This window comes from Acomys russatus, chromosome 12 (assembly GCF_903995435.1).
Source record: "Acomys russatus chromosome 12, mAcoRus1.1, whole genome shotgun sequence".
NCBI lineage: Eukaryota > Metazoa > Chordata > Mammalia > Rodentia > Muridae > Acomys > Acomys russatus.
The window spans coordinates 30,245,260-30,261,038 of NC_067148.1; the positions used below are offsets into that span (position 1 = coordinate 30,245,260).

General features: G+C 39.8%; 1 protein-coding gene across 1 annotated transcript in view; it reads left to right on the forward strand.

Moving 5' to 3' along the window:
* Positions 1 to 15,779, forward strand: part of Abca12 (ATP binding cassette subfamily A member 12) — a 157,447-nt gene that overhangs the window by 126,636 nt on the left and 15,032 nt on the right. The window contains exons 36-43 of the mRNA XM_051154135.1: positions 678 to 771; positions 3,282 to 3,409; positions 5,043 to 5,130; positions 6,832 to 6,937; positions 11,283 to 11,337; positions 11,912 to 12,089; positions 13,583 to 13,698; positions 14,697 to 14,856. Coding sequence (XP_051010092.1) covers positions 678 to 771; positions 3,282 to 3,409; positions 5,043 to 5,130; positions 6,832 to 6,937; positions 11,283 to 11,337; positions 11,912 to 12,089; positions 13,583 to 13,698; positions 14,697 to 14,856 — 925 coding nt within the window. The remainder of the gene's footprint in view (positions 1 to 677; positions 772 to 3,281; positions 3,410 to 5,042; positions 5,131 to 6,831; positions 6,938 to 11,282; positions 11,338 to 11,911; positions 12,090 to 13,582; positions 13,699 to 14,696; positions 14,857 to 15,779) is intronic.

Below are 15,779 nucleotides of genomic sequence, written 5' to 3' on the forward strand. Positions count from 1 at the left end.
TGTGGTTGCTGAGAACCAAACCCAGGTCACCGGCAAGAGCAGCAAGTTCTCTTAACCACGAGCCATCTCTAGCCTCATTAATCTCCTTACAGACAAAGAAGCTAGGGGCCATAGGGAGTAAGGTATTTGTCTAAGGAAGCCTGGATTGTATGATGTGTAGGTAACCTGAGGCCTAAGGCTTCTCTACTTCTGTCATTTTCATGTGTGTGTGTGTGCGTGTGTGTGTGTGTGTGTGTGTGTGTGTGTGTGTGTGTGTGTGTGTGTGGTAGTAGTAGTAGTAGTAGTAGCTTATTTAAACTTTCAAGATAGCACATAACATATATTAACCTGACTTTAGTGCATCAGCAGAGAGGATGAAAAGCACAAAAAATGAACAAAGGAACAGTAAGCCCTGTCCTGCTACAGTGAGAAAATTCACTAGGCTTTGATGCAACTTTGCTTAGTCAACTGATACTGTCCTGCAATTCTCACCCTCCACTTAATGCCCAATCAAAACCACTAGTGCAGCACAAAATCAGCTTGTGAAATGTCAGTCAATTATGGCCAGGTCTATGCACCTGAGTTTAACACCAGTGACTTATTTATATGCTCCCATAGAAGCATGCGAACATGCATGTGCACACACACACACACACACACACGCACATACCTCACTTCAGTATCGTTTTTATTTACAGGCAGTGTTTAAAAAGAGCTGAGCTCGGAAAATGGAATACAAGTGGAGAAGCTATTGACAACTTCAGTGTCTGCTCCTGTTCAAACAATGTCCAGGTAAAAGAGAATTGGGTTTCAGTAAAGTAGGAAAGAAGAAGAAGAAGAAGAGGAAGAAGAAGAAGGAGAAGGAGAAGGAGAAGGAGAAGGAGAAGAAGAAGAAGAAGAAGAAGAAGAAGAAGAAGAAGAAGAAGAAGAAGAAGAAGAAGAGAATAAATAACAGAACTTGAAAGATCTATCCAGGTTGCCAAAGAGCCAGTATAATTTTATTTTATGAAAGGTAATAGCTCAAAAGATATAGGCCCGAGCAGCTCAAAAAATATTGACTTTGAACTTCGGGTCAGTGTTTTAAATCTGACTGAAGACAGATTTCCAGAGGTAGAAGATGGTCTTTTCAGAACGCAACTGAAAATGAATCTTAGGTTTCAATTCTGCTCTGGCTGGAAAGCTCAGTTTGTCAGCCCAAAGGGTGCCCTTAACTGCTGTGTGTGACAATACAGTGAGCATTCCACCCTGGCAGTCAGCTGGGAAGCTGGTCACCTATGAGTCCAGAAAGGAATTCCACGTGTTCCCAGGCAACACCTGGAAAGGTTTTGGCATCAAAGTTAATTTTCTGAACATATCAAAATTTATCCCATGATCACTTGATCTTTATTTTATGAATACAGATATTCACTGTGTAAGCTATCAGCTCACCAGACACTTATGAGAACAAAGCTAACTAGGCAAGGCCAAGATTTCTGTTTGAATCACTACATATGTATCCCACCCATATATCACGTATCAAAAAAAGCATCCCAGAGAAGAAAAAAATGTAAATAGCATTTGTATTGAAGAAAAGTCACCATTGGTTTCTAAGGATCATGATATCACAAACTTCTTCTCTCATGAGGGAGGGGTCTAGCAATGCTTTCTTTGGGTGTCATAGGGTTGTACCGTGATCTTAGTGCACTATTACATAATGAAAACATTTCCAGTAAGCACAGCCCACTTTGGTATTCCCATGCAAAGTTGTTACTAACAACAACAACAACAATAAAAACAAAACAACCAACAACAACAAACTAGGGTCCACCAAAGATCTTTGGAATCCTTCCATTTTTAATATTAGTCTCACCTACCATTTAAAGTTTTTACTCTCTTGTCTAATTTATCAACAACAGCAGCAACAACGACAAAACTTATTTTGTGTGCTAGCTAAATAAACAAATAAACGGCTAGACCCTCACCTGTGTTCATTTGGGGATGGAAGCGTTTTGCAGGGAGTGTGAGAAGGAGGCTCCTGAACTGATGGGGTTCTGTCTTCCTTAATTACCTGGGTGTGTCCCACTTGCTGAAATGCATCAAGTAGCGCCTTTATAATACATATGGGGTTTTGTATGTGTAATACAATTTGATGAGAAAGCTTCAGAGCTGTACTGGCTACATGGAGACAACCTCTGATGAACTGGGAAGCCAATGCCACTCTGAGATTTGATCTTTAGGGAAATTCAGTTAGTTGTACAGAGATATTCCATCTTGGCGTTTCAGAGTAATCTGCGACTCTATACAGCTCAGGTTTGCCTTGGGCCTCTGGCTCTGGGTCCTGGTGTGAGTGATGAAAGGAAACTTGCACTGGGCTAGACTTTTTCCAGATGGACCACCATGGCGACGCACTCCAGGAGCCAAGTGAAAGCCATGCCATTAGGAAGTGTAGAAAGCTAAGTGTGGAAAATAAGTGTGTAAATGTAAGCTCCAAAGCTGGGCAGAGTGGGACACACCTGTAATCTTTGTCCTTGGGAGTTGGAAGCAAGAGGATCAGAAATTCAGTGGAATCCTCAGCTACATACTAAGTTTAAGGCCAGTCTTCAGATCCCAAATAAGTGAATAAATAAAATGAAATGTAAGCTCTAGATTAAGATGTTCTGAGTGGTCCAGAGAGATGCAAAAATTCTCATTTACTACATTTGTTATTTTTCTGTAAGCTTAAAATTAATAATAAATATGCATATACATACAACTAATATGTAATATATATGCCAATGTATTTATTTCTTACTCCCAGGTTAGGTAGTCAGAACTAATGCATTGTGTGCTTTCTTTGGGGTGGGAAGGGGTTGAGACAGGTTTCCCTGTTACACAGAGTTCTGGCTGTTCTGGACTCATTTCGTGAGCAGACTAGCCTTGAACTCAAAGAGATTTGCCTGCCTCTGCCTTCCTGAGTGCTGGGAGGCAGATCCCCTTTTCTTTTCTTTTCTTTTCTTTTCTTTTCTTTTCTTTTCTCCCCTTTTCATTCCATGTAAATTCTTGAGATGTTTGAAATATTTCTGTTTTCTAATATTCTCCTCCAAAAAGCTTATCTTGTCAGTACACTCGAAGATCATGGATTGGTTGACTTGTACTCCCTTTGACTTTAGGTGAGTCCTAAACACATCTGGATTACTTATATAGAGCATCCAGATGTGTTTAGGAGTCCCAGGGCAGTTTGATTCCATCTCAGCCCTTATAGTAATGGACAAAGCAGGAGACATTGTCTGTTTAACTTGCAGCACATGCAAGAAGAACTTAATTTGATAATTTTTATTTTCCAGAAATGCCCGAAATTTGACTATTCCCCACCTCATAGAAGAACTTATTCTTCCCATGTCATTTATAACCTTACTGGGAAACACGTGGAAAATTATCTTATATCAACTGCAAATCATTTTGTGCAGAAGAGGTAAAATATTCTGTTTATAACGTATTTAATTGATTTCTAAGTTCTATGGTAACAGACTTGTAATTTTGAAATAAAAGAGATAGCAGTTGCAAATTCTTTATATAGTTAAATTGATCATTGCTTTGCTTTGGTTGATTGATGATCAATATGACCACCGATACTTTTGTGTACATAGCCTTAGGTATTGAAATTTAACCAATGACGCTAAATTAAGATTTATTTGAGCAAATTAAAAATCACTGTTTTTTTTAAAGGTCTTAAAACACATTGTTGAATCTGTGCTTATTTTTTCTCGAAGCAATGAAGGAGTTATTGACTGGATTGGACTCACTTGGTGTTTCAAAGCATGGCTTTTTATGGCAGTCAGCCTGAATTTCAATAATAATTTCTCAAAATGCAGATTGTGTCTGTGAGTGGACAAAGTGTCCTGTATGTGGCAAGGTCATTTCCCTCAGTCCCCCGCACATTTGCCATGACTAATACCCCTGAGCTTACCGTCCTAACTCTCCCCTTCCCTCCACTTCACTTTCCTCTTTCAATGTATATAAATTCTTCACACTCACTGCAAAATACTAAGTTATAGATAAGCAAAAGAAGAAAAGGAGCATGTTTTTCTATCTATATATAACTAGTAATAATATCTTGGTAGTTTACTTTCCTGAAATTTCTATCCACAGATATATAAGTAAATATTTTTTCATAGACATGGGTTTAGGTAAAAACAATATTTCCTATACTCAGGTATATCAAGTATTTTATATAGTCAAATATTTTATCATGTAGTAAATTTATTTTTAAATAAAAATGATTCATTATGAAAAAATCTACATTTAAAAACAAGTTATGGTATTATTTGCATGTTAAAATTATATCCCTACACCATCACATCTATATAAGGCGATTTTAGTGTAAATTGCACTTCTTTATTTTTTAACTTGAATCTAATCTGGTTAGTATCCAAATTGGCCTATACTGGAAATTATTACTTGGATTTTAAAGTCAATTTTTAAAAGACCATAAACTGACATGTCAAACTCACATTCAGGCATCTTAGAGAAAATTAAAAATGGGAGAAAGAGCCAATAGGTAAAGAAGTTTAGAATAGAAATTAATTTGAAAAATGATTATAAATTATATCATTCTGGTATTGATTGTCTAAAAAGAATATGTAAGTACTATAATGTTGAGTTTTGAGATGGAAAGTGGAAACATTACACTATGTCATTCCTTTTCAACTCATTGCATATATACCATTGTTTAATGTAGCATTTCTTTGGACTTTTTACTTAGGCAGGACCTCACATCATAACTCAGGCTGCCTTGGAGCTCACAAGCAGCTCTCCTTCCTCAGTTCCCAAGTGTTGGAATCATGAGTGGAAGCCACCACCCCAGACAGTGCACATGAATCTCTTGCCTTTAGTTATGATGTACACTTGAGTCAAAATATTTTTAAAAGATCAATAGAAAATATTTATCAGGTTGTAATTATTTCATTCTAGGTGTATTTGTTGTACTTATTTCATTTTGTAATTTGAATGGAAAGAAAAAATTAAACTCCTTCTTAAATATTTTAGATGAACTTTGGAAGATTTTTATCTAGTAAAAATAATACATATTTCATTGCTCTATGTAGATATGGAGGTTGGAGCTTTGGGCTGAAATTGACCAACGACCTTCGGTTTGACGTGACAGCAGTTCCTCTCAACAGAACTCTTGCTAAGGTAAATTTGTGTCTTTCTTTCTGGGAGTTCAAATAGATAGGGATGTGAAATTGATACATCTAAACACTTACACATGAGAAACACAAAACACATAAGAGCATTTCTGTGTGACACACATATGTACTCTAAGGAGGCACATATACACAAGAGCCAGAAGATGTGTAAATACTGTGTACAGTGGTGCTTCTCATGGTAGCCAAAAATACAGCTCCAAACACCCATCTGCAGTAGAATAAGTACATCAGTTCATATTCATTCACTTACTCACTCATTCATTCATTCATTCATCCATTCATTTATTCAGTAGAACTTTCAGTAATGGAGAACATCTCCTGTGCATCATTATGAGGAAAAAGAGAGAGTCAGACAGTGCATGGACTACGGTTGCCTTCTGTAAACTTAAAGGGTGGGGAAAACTCATCCACATTATTCAAGGAAAGGGGCTGTGCTGTGATCTGGAAGGACAGAGAGCAGAAGCTGGTCGCTTCAGCGGGCGGTGGGTTAACGTGTGTAATCCTTATGATTTTGGGGGGGGGATCTGGCTGTGCACTTTTCTCCATTTAAGTATCACGACCTTTTAGAGAAGGGAAGTGTGGGTTTTTACCCTGGTTTCTCACTGAGCCTGGAACAGTAACAAATCTAATGGTGATAAACAAGCCCATTGATTTCTTTCTTCTTCCAGACAGCACCAATGCTTTGAGACAAGCTAGTCACAGAGTCCGACATTTAGGACTACCCAGATGATAAACAGCAGTTATAAAGATTTTATTTGTTTACTTATTTTTAGTCACAGGAATTTTTAATATCCTCCGAACACTTCTCATTGGGTAGTGAGAGATACATACAATCAAGGAGAAAGTCAAACAATTAGTATTCATGTAGTTCATGGCCGTCCTGTGCCGAGCAGCAGTTTCACCTTTTAGACAAAAAACATTTTAATTTCCTTCTCACAACTTCCCTACTGGATAGACACTGTTTGGGCAGATTATCACCAAGCTGTGTGGAAAATAAGAATCCTGGGGTCTTCAGTGTCTTCTTTTTCCTTTTCTCTCTCCACACACAGAGCAAATGTCCTTTCATAATCAAGGGAGTTTCTAATATTAAATAATGCCTCTCTAAATCAGAATGCAGTTTTAAATTAAGACCATTTAAAAGGCACACTAGTATTTTAGACACATTGCTTTTGATGTAAAGGGTAAAGTAATTCACATCCTGTGGGTTATAAGTAGACACAGAAAATTAGTGGTGGTGGGAGGGAGCGGTTGAAACTATCAATTTCGTTGTTAAGAACCCAAGGCGTGCATTATTTTTTAAATTCCTTTTTCGGCTCCACCGCTATCTGTTTTTATTACTGCCATTGAGAGTCTTCAATCTAGCCTCAGAATCATTATGGGTCTGCTGCAGAGATAACAATGGCTTCTCCAGTTCGTTTCAGGCTTTGCCTGTAGAAGAGTCTAGAGCAACTGCTACGTTTGTCCTGTTACTTAGAATAACTGGCTCCCCAATCTCTGCCCACCTGTAAATTGATAACCCGCAGATCCATCTATGATCAACACTCCACGGGTATCTTATTGCCTTCCTAGATGGGATGAGTCACTGGGAAATGGATGCTTTCCTTTAAAAGAAATATCCCATCAGATGTTTAAAAGCCCATTTTACTCGAATACAACCCTGACCATGTTTCCTTTTGACCTTCGGCAGGTATGGTATGATCCAGAAGGCTACCACTCCCTCCCAGCTTACCTCAACAGCCTCAACAACTTCCTCCTGAGGGCTGACATGCCAGAGTATGATGCGGCCCGACACGGTAGGCTCACTGAGCAAGGGGCGTCTGCAATTTCGATCGTTTCTATAGTCTTCCATGTAAGCACGCCCTCTGTATCTGCTTCCCCCTGTTGAGGGTGTTTTGCATCATCAAGATTACAGATCTTAAGAAAGAGTGGAAATAGTAACTCCTCCCAGATGGAACATTCTGGATAATGCCCCTTAACTTCAGATTAATTTGGTTTCCTCGTTTATCAAGTCACGACAGTATACCCTCTTTGCTCTCACAGCTGGTAGTTCCGTCTCGTGGAAAATATTTCAGAACTATTTGTATGTCCGCAGACAAAAACTGACTAATATTCATAACTATTGTTCACGGATCTATATATGAAAATGAGAAATTAATGACAAGTTTTCAGTTCTCATCCTGTAGCCCTGGCTGGCCTGAAACTAATAGAGATCCACTTGCCTCTGCCTCCTGGGCTTAAAGGTGTACACCGCCACACGGAGTTATGAAGACAAAACTTTTAAAGCACTAAAGTTGTACACTGCACCAAGAGTGCTGCCACACACTGAGCATACATTACACAATGTATGACATGTATGTTGCCCGAAATACAGCTGGAACTTCCAGCTCCTTATGGGGTTAATATTAACTATTTGCTCCTATCTTTTCACTGAGGTGCTAAAGTGAGATTCTAACCTGGGGCCCTCTGAGGCCTGCCTGTTCCTTTCGCTAATGCTCAGTGCTCTTTCTCCAGACTCGGGCAGGTCTGCTTTGGTTATTTCCCCATAGCCCTCCACATCATTTTTAAACAGGACGGGCATTTAAAAGGCGTTGATTTATTTTTCTCTAATTCAATTACTGTTCATCAGACCATTTCATCTCCTTGAGCCTTGCTCAAATTATTTTTTCTCCCACATGATCCTAAAAAAAAATAATAATAATAATGAGGGAGAAAAATGAAGTAATACATTTGCTGGCCAGGACCCAGCCCAATAAACAGCCTATTAGGAAGGATAAATGACACAAACTATCGTTTATAAAAGCTGGTCCCCCCCCCCTTTTTTTTCATCATGCCACTCTCATGCAGTCTGATATCTGCTAATGTGCTGATAATTGTGGGAGTAAAATATAGTGTCAGATGCTCATTCCAGAGCAGAGTCTTCAGGAATCTTCCTTTCAGAGGAAACAGTGCTTTCACCCAACTGTTTTGCTCCCCCCTTCCCCCCCCCCCTGCTTAGCAGGAAGAGCTTTAAAGAAAATAACAAGATAGATAATCCTTAGGCCTAGCACATTGACAAAGGACAAAGTCAAAAGTGATAAGTTAAATGAAATGGTGACTAGAGCCAGGGGAGGGTAACTTGGGCTGAAATACCATTGGAAAACCTTCTGTGGGGTGTTTTATTCGGAGCAAAAGACGTGTATTGTTGGAACAGAGAATGAAAGCAGAGAAGCTTTACAAATAGCCAGGGTGACGCAGCAAAGGTACAGAGAACAGAAAAATGCCACCTCACCCAAAGGGCCAGCATCCAGAAACCTGGATCCTGGTTTCCTTTATAATTAGCCTTCATTACTTAGACTAACGTAACTGAAGCCACCCCAGACTCCAGCGGGCTCATTGTGGGGCCGTGTCATTGTGTTTCAAGTTTCAGAGCATAAAAGAGCCTGACAGCATAAAACTTAGGCTGACCCTGAAGTGAAATTTCTTTTTCAACTTAAAAATAAAGTTAAATGAAGTTATATATGAGTGAAAAGTAGTATATCTTTTATTCCTCATTAACTTCTCTTATTCAGACTTAGGAAAAGCAGCAGCATTTTGCCCTCTCTGTGAGACTTTTTAATCCCTTTAGAAGAAGAAATCTATGTCACTGTTAAAATTTCGTGTTGTTTCACAATGCATGAGTGGGGTCTCCCATGACAAGAGAACTTGTCTATAAAATTGAGCCTCTTGGCTCTCACTGTCTCTTCCTTATGATCCTTCTCATGTTTGGAGGCCACTTTGTTAGATCCCAAGTGAACCGGGCTTCTATGTTAGCGGTAAAATTCATTTTCTCTGGTGCTTAACATGCTAACAACGTATTTTAATTAGCCTTCATTGGCAACGTCAATATCTGTTATATTCATGTGGTTCCCTCTAGTGGTTAATGCTTGTCAAAAATTTGTTTTCTTCCCCGAAGGATATTGGCTTCTGCTGTTTTCTCTGACAAGTGTTATGCATCCTTGCGTGCCTCCCGTCCTCCTCTTCAGTCTTATCCTTCATTGTCTTAGCAGCGATGGCCATCAGGAAGCATCTCATTTTAGCTCGGCATATATAGGGACCACAGGAAATGCCTCTTTTTGATGTAGGTTGCATGGAAGGAAGATACTGGTTGAAAATTTAATGTCTGACTTGCTTTACAAAATGTCCACTGACCAGTCATGTACTTAAGACACTGTGTTGGATGCTCTACAGACTGCAGAGAGGCCTATAATACAGAGTCTAGTCCTGAGACCTCACTTCATCTCTCAGTGGCTACCCATGAGAACACCAGATTCCACAGCATTTTGCCAAATAGGCAAAACCATATTTGAAAAGATTCTTTCAGTTAAACAAAAATATTTCTTGATTCCCAAAATATAACATATAAATGAAAGACAAATATCCTCCTGTATATATTATAACTTAACAGACTTTAAGAAGAGCCAAGAGAAAAATAAATGCTTGGTTAAAATGAAATAAAACAAAAAGGCAAGCTACAGGACATGGCGGTCCACACCTTTAGTCCCAGTGCTCCAGAGAAAGGAAGAAGCAGGTGCATCTCTGTAAGTTCAAAGCCTGGTCTCAATAGCAAGTTCCAGACCAGCAAGATCCTGTTTAAAAAAATAAATAAATAAAAATAAAACAAAATGGAATCTTCACAAAAGAAAAGTAAATTCCCCTAGGATATGATTAACATCAAGGTCAAAGTGGCTTTTCGTTGTTTTCTTTTCTTTTTTTTTTTAACTGTATTTTCTTCAACATTCTGTTTGTCTAAGTTAGAGTTACTATTGCTGCGATGAAACACAATGACATTGTAGAGGAAAGGGTGTGTTTGGATTACACTTTCGTATCATTGTCCATCATAGAAGAAACATTACAGGAACCTGGAAGCAGGAGCTGATGCAGAGGCCATGGAGGGGTGCTGCTTACTGGCTTGCTCCTCATGACTTGCTCCACCCTGCTTTCTTATAGAACCTAGGACCACAAGCCCAGGATGGCACCACCCACCATAGGTTGGGCCCTTCCCCATTGATCACTAATTGATAAAATGCCTGACAGCTGATCTCATTTCCTCCACTGAGGCTCCTTTCTGAAGACTCCAGCTTGTGTCAAGTTGACATATGACTCTCTAGCATATTGTTGTTGTGGAAGAACTCAACCAAAAATGTCATGCTCTTCTTAATAAAAGCTACAAATTTAAGTTACCTAAAGAACATGTACAAATATTGCACCAAGTATCCTAACATCTCCTGTACAAGCAATAACTCCAAAAGTTCTTGCTCAGTTTAGAGCTGCCTAGGGGAAGAGGATACCCTCAGTCTCGCGCCCTACCATTCTTTTCCACAGTTATCTGGACAGTATGTGTTCTGCCCACACATTACAAAAGTGTTTGGAAAAATGTGCCTGTCCGCTTTTGACTCTGGCTAAGGAAGATCCTTTAAGAAAGGAGAGGAAAGAACCTTGCTTCCAACTCAATGTATAGCCAACTCTTTGAGAACCTAGTCATTTGTGGTTGTGGTAGAATTAAATGACTACTAAGTGTAGAGGCAACTAGAAGCTCTTGGGCTTCTTGGGTTTTTGTGGATATGTAACATTGAGGTTCCCAATCCCTGCTCTGGTAGGACTTTCAAACAATAAGCATCTCAGAAGTGGTAAAAGAGACGGGGCCATCCTCTTACATGACCATTTTTTCCTGACCATTGTCATTAGATTAGAAAGGAGGGTTGGGCTGGTGTCTGGTCTTCAGTGAGGCTCATGTAATTGATGCCCACTAGAGTTGCTTACTTAAATGTACTCCATTTCTGAAGTACAGCTGAGATGCAAATAGCCATGACCAGATAAAAGAAGGTTAGGAGCAATCATTTGAATGTGCCCTAGAGTATGACAATGCTATGTTACTGCCTCCTTCCAGAAGGTTCCACACACAGGTAGGCAGTGTTTCTCTTCTTATTAAGAGAATATCAGCGCTTACAGGAATTTGATGAGAGTGAAGTCAGAGACAGTGTTTTCCTTAAAATAAGAATCTTTGAAGTGTAATTCTTTGATCCATCCGGTAAGAAACAAAGCATTGTGTATTATTCGTATGAAATTGGTACTCCTGGTTAAGTGAATACTGTCTAATAGCATAACTCTCTCCTCTTCCAGCAATCGTCATGTATAGCCACCCTTATCCGGGGGTGCAAGACCAGGAGCAAGCCACGTAAGCAAATCTCTTTCTTTGACCTCACTACTTCTCTCTTTGACATGGCTGAGTTTCTGGAGAACACGCAGTAATTGGGAAATTGTGGCAGGATATGAATGAATGTCAATCCAGCAGGTTTGGTAATATAAGTCACTGTCTGGGATAGGAAGTTTCTGGAAGGACATGGAGAAGGGCTGCCAAGTAGAGCTTGTTGACTGCAGATTCACTAAGTCTGCTGCTTTTGCGAGTCAAGTGCACAAGTGCTTCATCATTTCCGCTTCCCCGCGTGGCATTTAAGTACTGTTTCTGCGAACAAGATCTATATATCCCTTGCATACACTCTGTATCCCTTGGAGACTGAGGCTTTTCTATCACATATGCCTAGGCAATTCAGATGCACTCGTGCTACATTTCTTCAGGGTCACAGCAGAGTCATGTTGCAGATCGTAGCTGTCTGCCTTGCAGGAAGCCTTATTTGTGTCACAGGCAGCTCTTGTACTTTTTTGTTGATGGTTTTAGTCATGAATCTTCCTGAAAGGAAAAGAGTTCCAAAAACTTATGTGTACTTTCCTCTCCCTATTGCTCATGATAGAATCAGCAGTTTAATCGATATTTTAGTGGCGCTGTCCATCCTGATGGGCTACTCTGTCACCACTGCCAGCTTTGTCACCTACATTGTCAGGGAGCATCAGACCAAAGCCAAGCAGTTGCAACACATTTCCGGCATTGGTGTGACATGCTACTGGGTGACAAATTTCATCTATGACATGGTGAGTAATTTTTGTCATTGCAAGAAAGACAGGATTTATTTGAGTAGAAGTCTATCGGTTGTGTGTTCAAGAGCTATTTGCTTTGATTATTCAAATTACCACTGCAAGGACAGCAAATTAAGAACAATCGATTGAATCTGGCTTATATTCCTCTGATAGTTGGAGGGGAAAAGACACCTACTTTCCCCTATCTCTGAAATATCAGATTCCCAGAGTGCGCATTAACATACAGATTCCCGGGCCCTCTCCAGGTCCATTAAATCTGTATCTTGGGAAATGGAGTGTGGAAAGTGTGCATCTCAGACAAGCTCCCCCAGGTGATCTTTAAGCACATTGAAGTCTGAGAACCACTAGTGTGGCAAAATAGAAGCTTAACAGCATTGCCCCATTGTGCCAAATAATCAAGCTTATAAAAATTTAATCAACTAATAGTGGAAAATCCAAAGCAGTAGCTTCCGCTGAATGACACACTAGAGAAGATTAGCAGGGGCAAGGAAGGATGTATGTCGTTGATAGCTGTCCCCTTTACGTAAAGTGCTCCCCACGTTCAGACGATCATTCTTGACTCCGAACGCACCAGCGCTGGCCGAGTGCCCAGATGCGTACGCATCTGCCCATGATTGCGGCACTTGTCTGAGTTGTCACCGCGATCATTGGCTTGAAGAGTTGGAGAGTAATTAACCACAGATCCATTTTGTTAATGCATCCAGTGAGGTCTGAAATGTGCTTGTTGCAGAAGCCAAGTCCAAAAGAACGGTAACGACTGCTCTGAACTCACCGTAGCTTAAGCGGTTAAGGAAGCTTCCATGTGTGTTTCTGTGGAGGTCTGCTGAGCACTCACTACCAACATCCCGTTGTCAGGATGCTCATTGCGGTTCATGAGTTTCCCCCTGACCACCACCTGAGACTGAACCGCCTCCACCCTCACTGTGCGCATCTTACTGCAAACCCTTCAAGCATTTAATATTTTTACTTGTCAACAGAATTCTGAGGGGTTTTGCTCAGATACCTGTGATTTGAAGAATGTGTGAGAACTGCTGCCCTGCTGTTTTGCACGGAATGCCTAGCACTGATAACCAAGCCTCAGAATGCAGCCATGTGAGAGAGAGAGAGAGAGAGAGAGAGGCAGCATCCAAAATGAAATCAATACTTTGAGGGCTGACTCTAATACTAAGAAACCTGGCTTTCTTATCTTTCTCCCAGAACCTCTGTCACTGAATGATCCCAAGTTTTAAGCCTTGAGGGAGGAACTCCAGGGACTTCTTGTGTATCTATATAGATTGAAACTGCCTTGACCTCATATTGGAGAAGACAAATTCGAAAGTGAAATCAGTGTAAAGTTAGATGACTGTTATAAGCAACAGGAAGATAAATAAAAATTCATTCCTTAGGAATGTTTCTAGGTCAATTTATTGCAGCATTAAATAAGATGGATTATTGATCTAAAAGGAATGCTCATCATATGCTAAGCATTGTTTTGTCCACATCCATAGGTCTTCTACTTGGTCCCTGTAGCATTTTCAATTGGTGTCATAGCGATTTTCAAGTTACCTGCCTTCTACAGTGAAAGCAACCTAGGAGCTGTATCACTCCTACTTTTGCTGTTTGGGTAAGCTGCTGATTAAACAATGAAAAAAAGAGTTAGCAAAATTAAGCACTCCTAGACACAAATAGGACCTTAGTCTCATTAGCTAATTTACAATTGTCTTGGGATCATTTAACATGAGTGATGACCAACAATATATTACACTTGCTAATCCACACTCTGTAAGTACCATACTTCTTGAAAATTAATGTTATCAATAACGGGCGCTTGCTGGGTATCACATAGTCTACCAGTCTACACACATAATCTAAATTACATAAAATGGATATTTTAGAAGGACCAGGAAAGTATGAGCATGTGTGATATCTGTATCAACAAATTAGATTATTATGTATGACTTTATAAGACACACACACACACACACACACACACACACACATATAGATATAGATATATAGATAGATGTGTAAGGGGATCATTACTTTTGTTTCTGTGTTGGAATAATACAGGCTACATAATGTAATTGATGTCCGGTGTGAAAACTGATTCTTTTACAAAGGCATGGGTAGTGACTCTTGGTTACAAATTAAGGTCTTTCTGTCTCCAGACCTATTTAAAACTAAAGTTGCTCATCTTTGCTCATCCTAGGCCACCTGTCTTCTGACCAGAATTTGTCTGCTCAGCTACCTACAATGATGTCCTTATCTTTCCTCACTTTTAAATGATCAGTGTTAGTCAGCTGGAACTCCTATTTCTGAGCAACAGAAATCTTGTCTGAACAGGGTTAACACTGTACCCTGCAGGGGGTTAATCTGTAGCTGTGATGACTGGAAACTATCAGAGGGTTTCTTAAAAGAGCAGTTTCACGCTGTCCTTTTAACAATGTCCTTTGAGGGTCTTTTGTCAAAATGAAGGATGGAATATAGACTTAGCTTCAGGGCTTGGCCACTCATCACTCATTTTTACTTTTCCTTTGGAAACCCATCCAAGTTTTATTTTATTGTTTTGTAGACTAGAAGAGCAAAGGCATAATTTTAATTTTTAGTATTATTATCTTACAGCTACGCAACATTTTCTTGGATGTACTTGCTGGCTGGCCTCTTCCATGAAACAGGAATGGCCTTCATCACTTATGTGTGTATCAACCTATTTTTTGGCATCAATTCCATTGTTTCCCTGTCGGTGGTATACTTCCTTTCCAAGGAAAAACCCAATGACCCGGTAAGATCCTTTATTCATCAGTTAAACTTCAGCAAATGAGCCAGAAACCTTAGCATGTTCTGTGTGGAAAGATTTTCTTTACTCTGTATTTAAATAGAAAAGACTATCATTTGATTTTATTAAATTTAGAAAAGGGGAGAGTACAGCTTTATTATTATTATTATTTTTAATCAAGCTCTGTCTAGGCTAATGCTTCTTATTGTTTTCACTGAGTTTGTCTGGGTCCTGAGTAAAGTGATGGATACAAAATCAGGATGTAAGGCACCAACTGGCCAGCTACACATTTTACACATTAACAAATCCCGAAGGGACAGTGATGACAAGAATGGCTTAGTTCCATGGCTTGTGGGTTAGGATTCATTTGAACACTCATAGAGGAGGGGAAAAAACCTAATTCGTTCCCTTTCAATCATGTATTGGAATCTACTACATTGTAAGCATCACTCTCCATTCAGAGCTAACAATTATGATTAGTGAAAGAGAAGCACTCACAGCCCAGGCAATTGAATGGGAAAGAATAGAGAGGAAATGAAATGAGGCGAGGAACAGACAAGAACACCCCAGGAGGAGGACAGGAAATCATGAGGTGGAAGGAGCTGGCCTTAAGTGTGAATAACGTGGAAATGAGCCATTTGTGCCTCTTTGATATCTGTTGTCTCTCCTTCCATCTCATTTCACCACATCATCCCTCCCCCAGGTTGAGATTCCCTAAGGCCAGAAGCTCTACTGAGCCCTCTTTCACTCGGGAACACACTGATACTATTTTGGATCCCAACACTCTAGTCAGGCTTACCTCTCCACTTGAATCTAAGCGAGGTCTAGAAGCAATTTAGCCTCCAGGACTCGGCTGGATACTTTGGGCCACTTTGAGAAACACATGTTTTTACTTGTATTTCGATGATATTTTTCTGTCATTTGTGTAG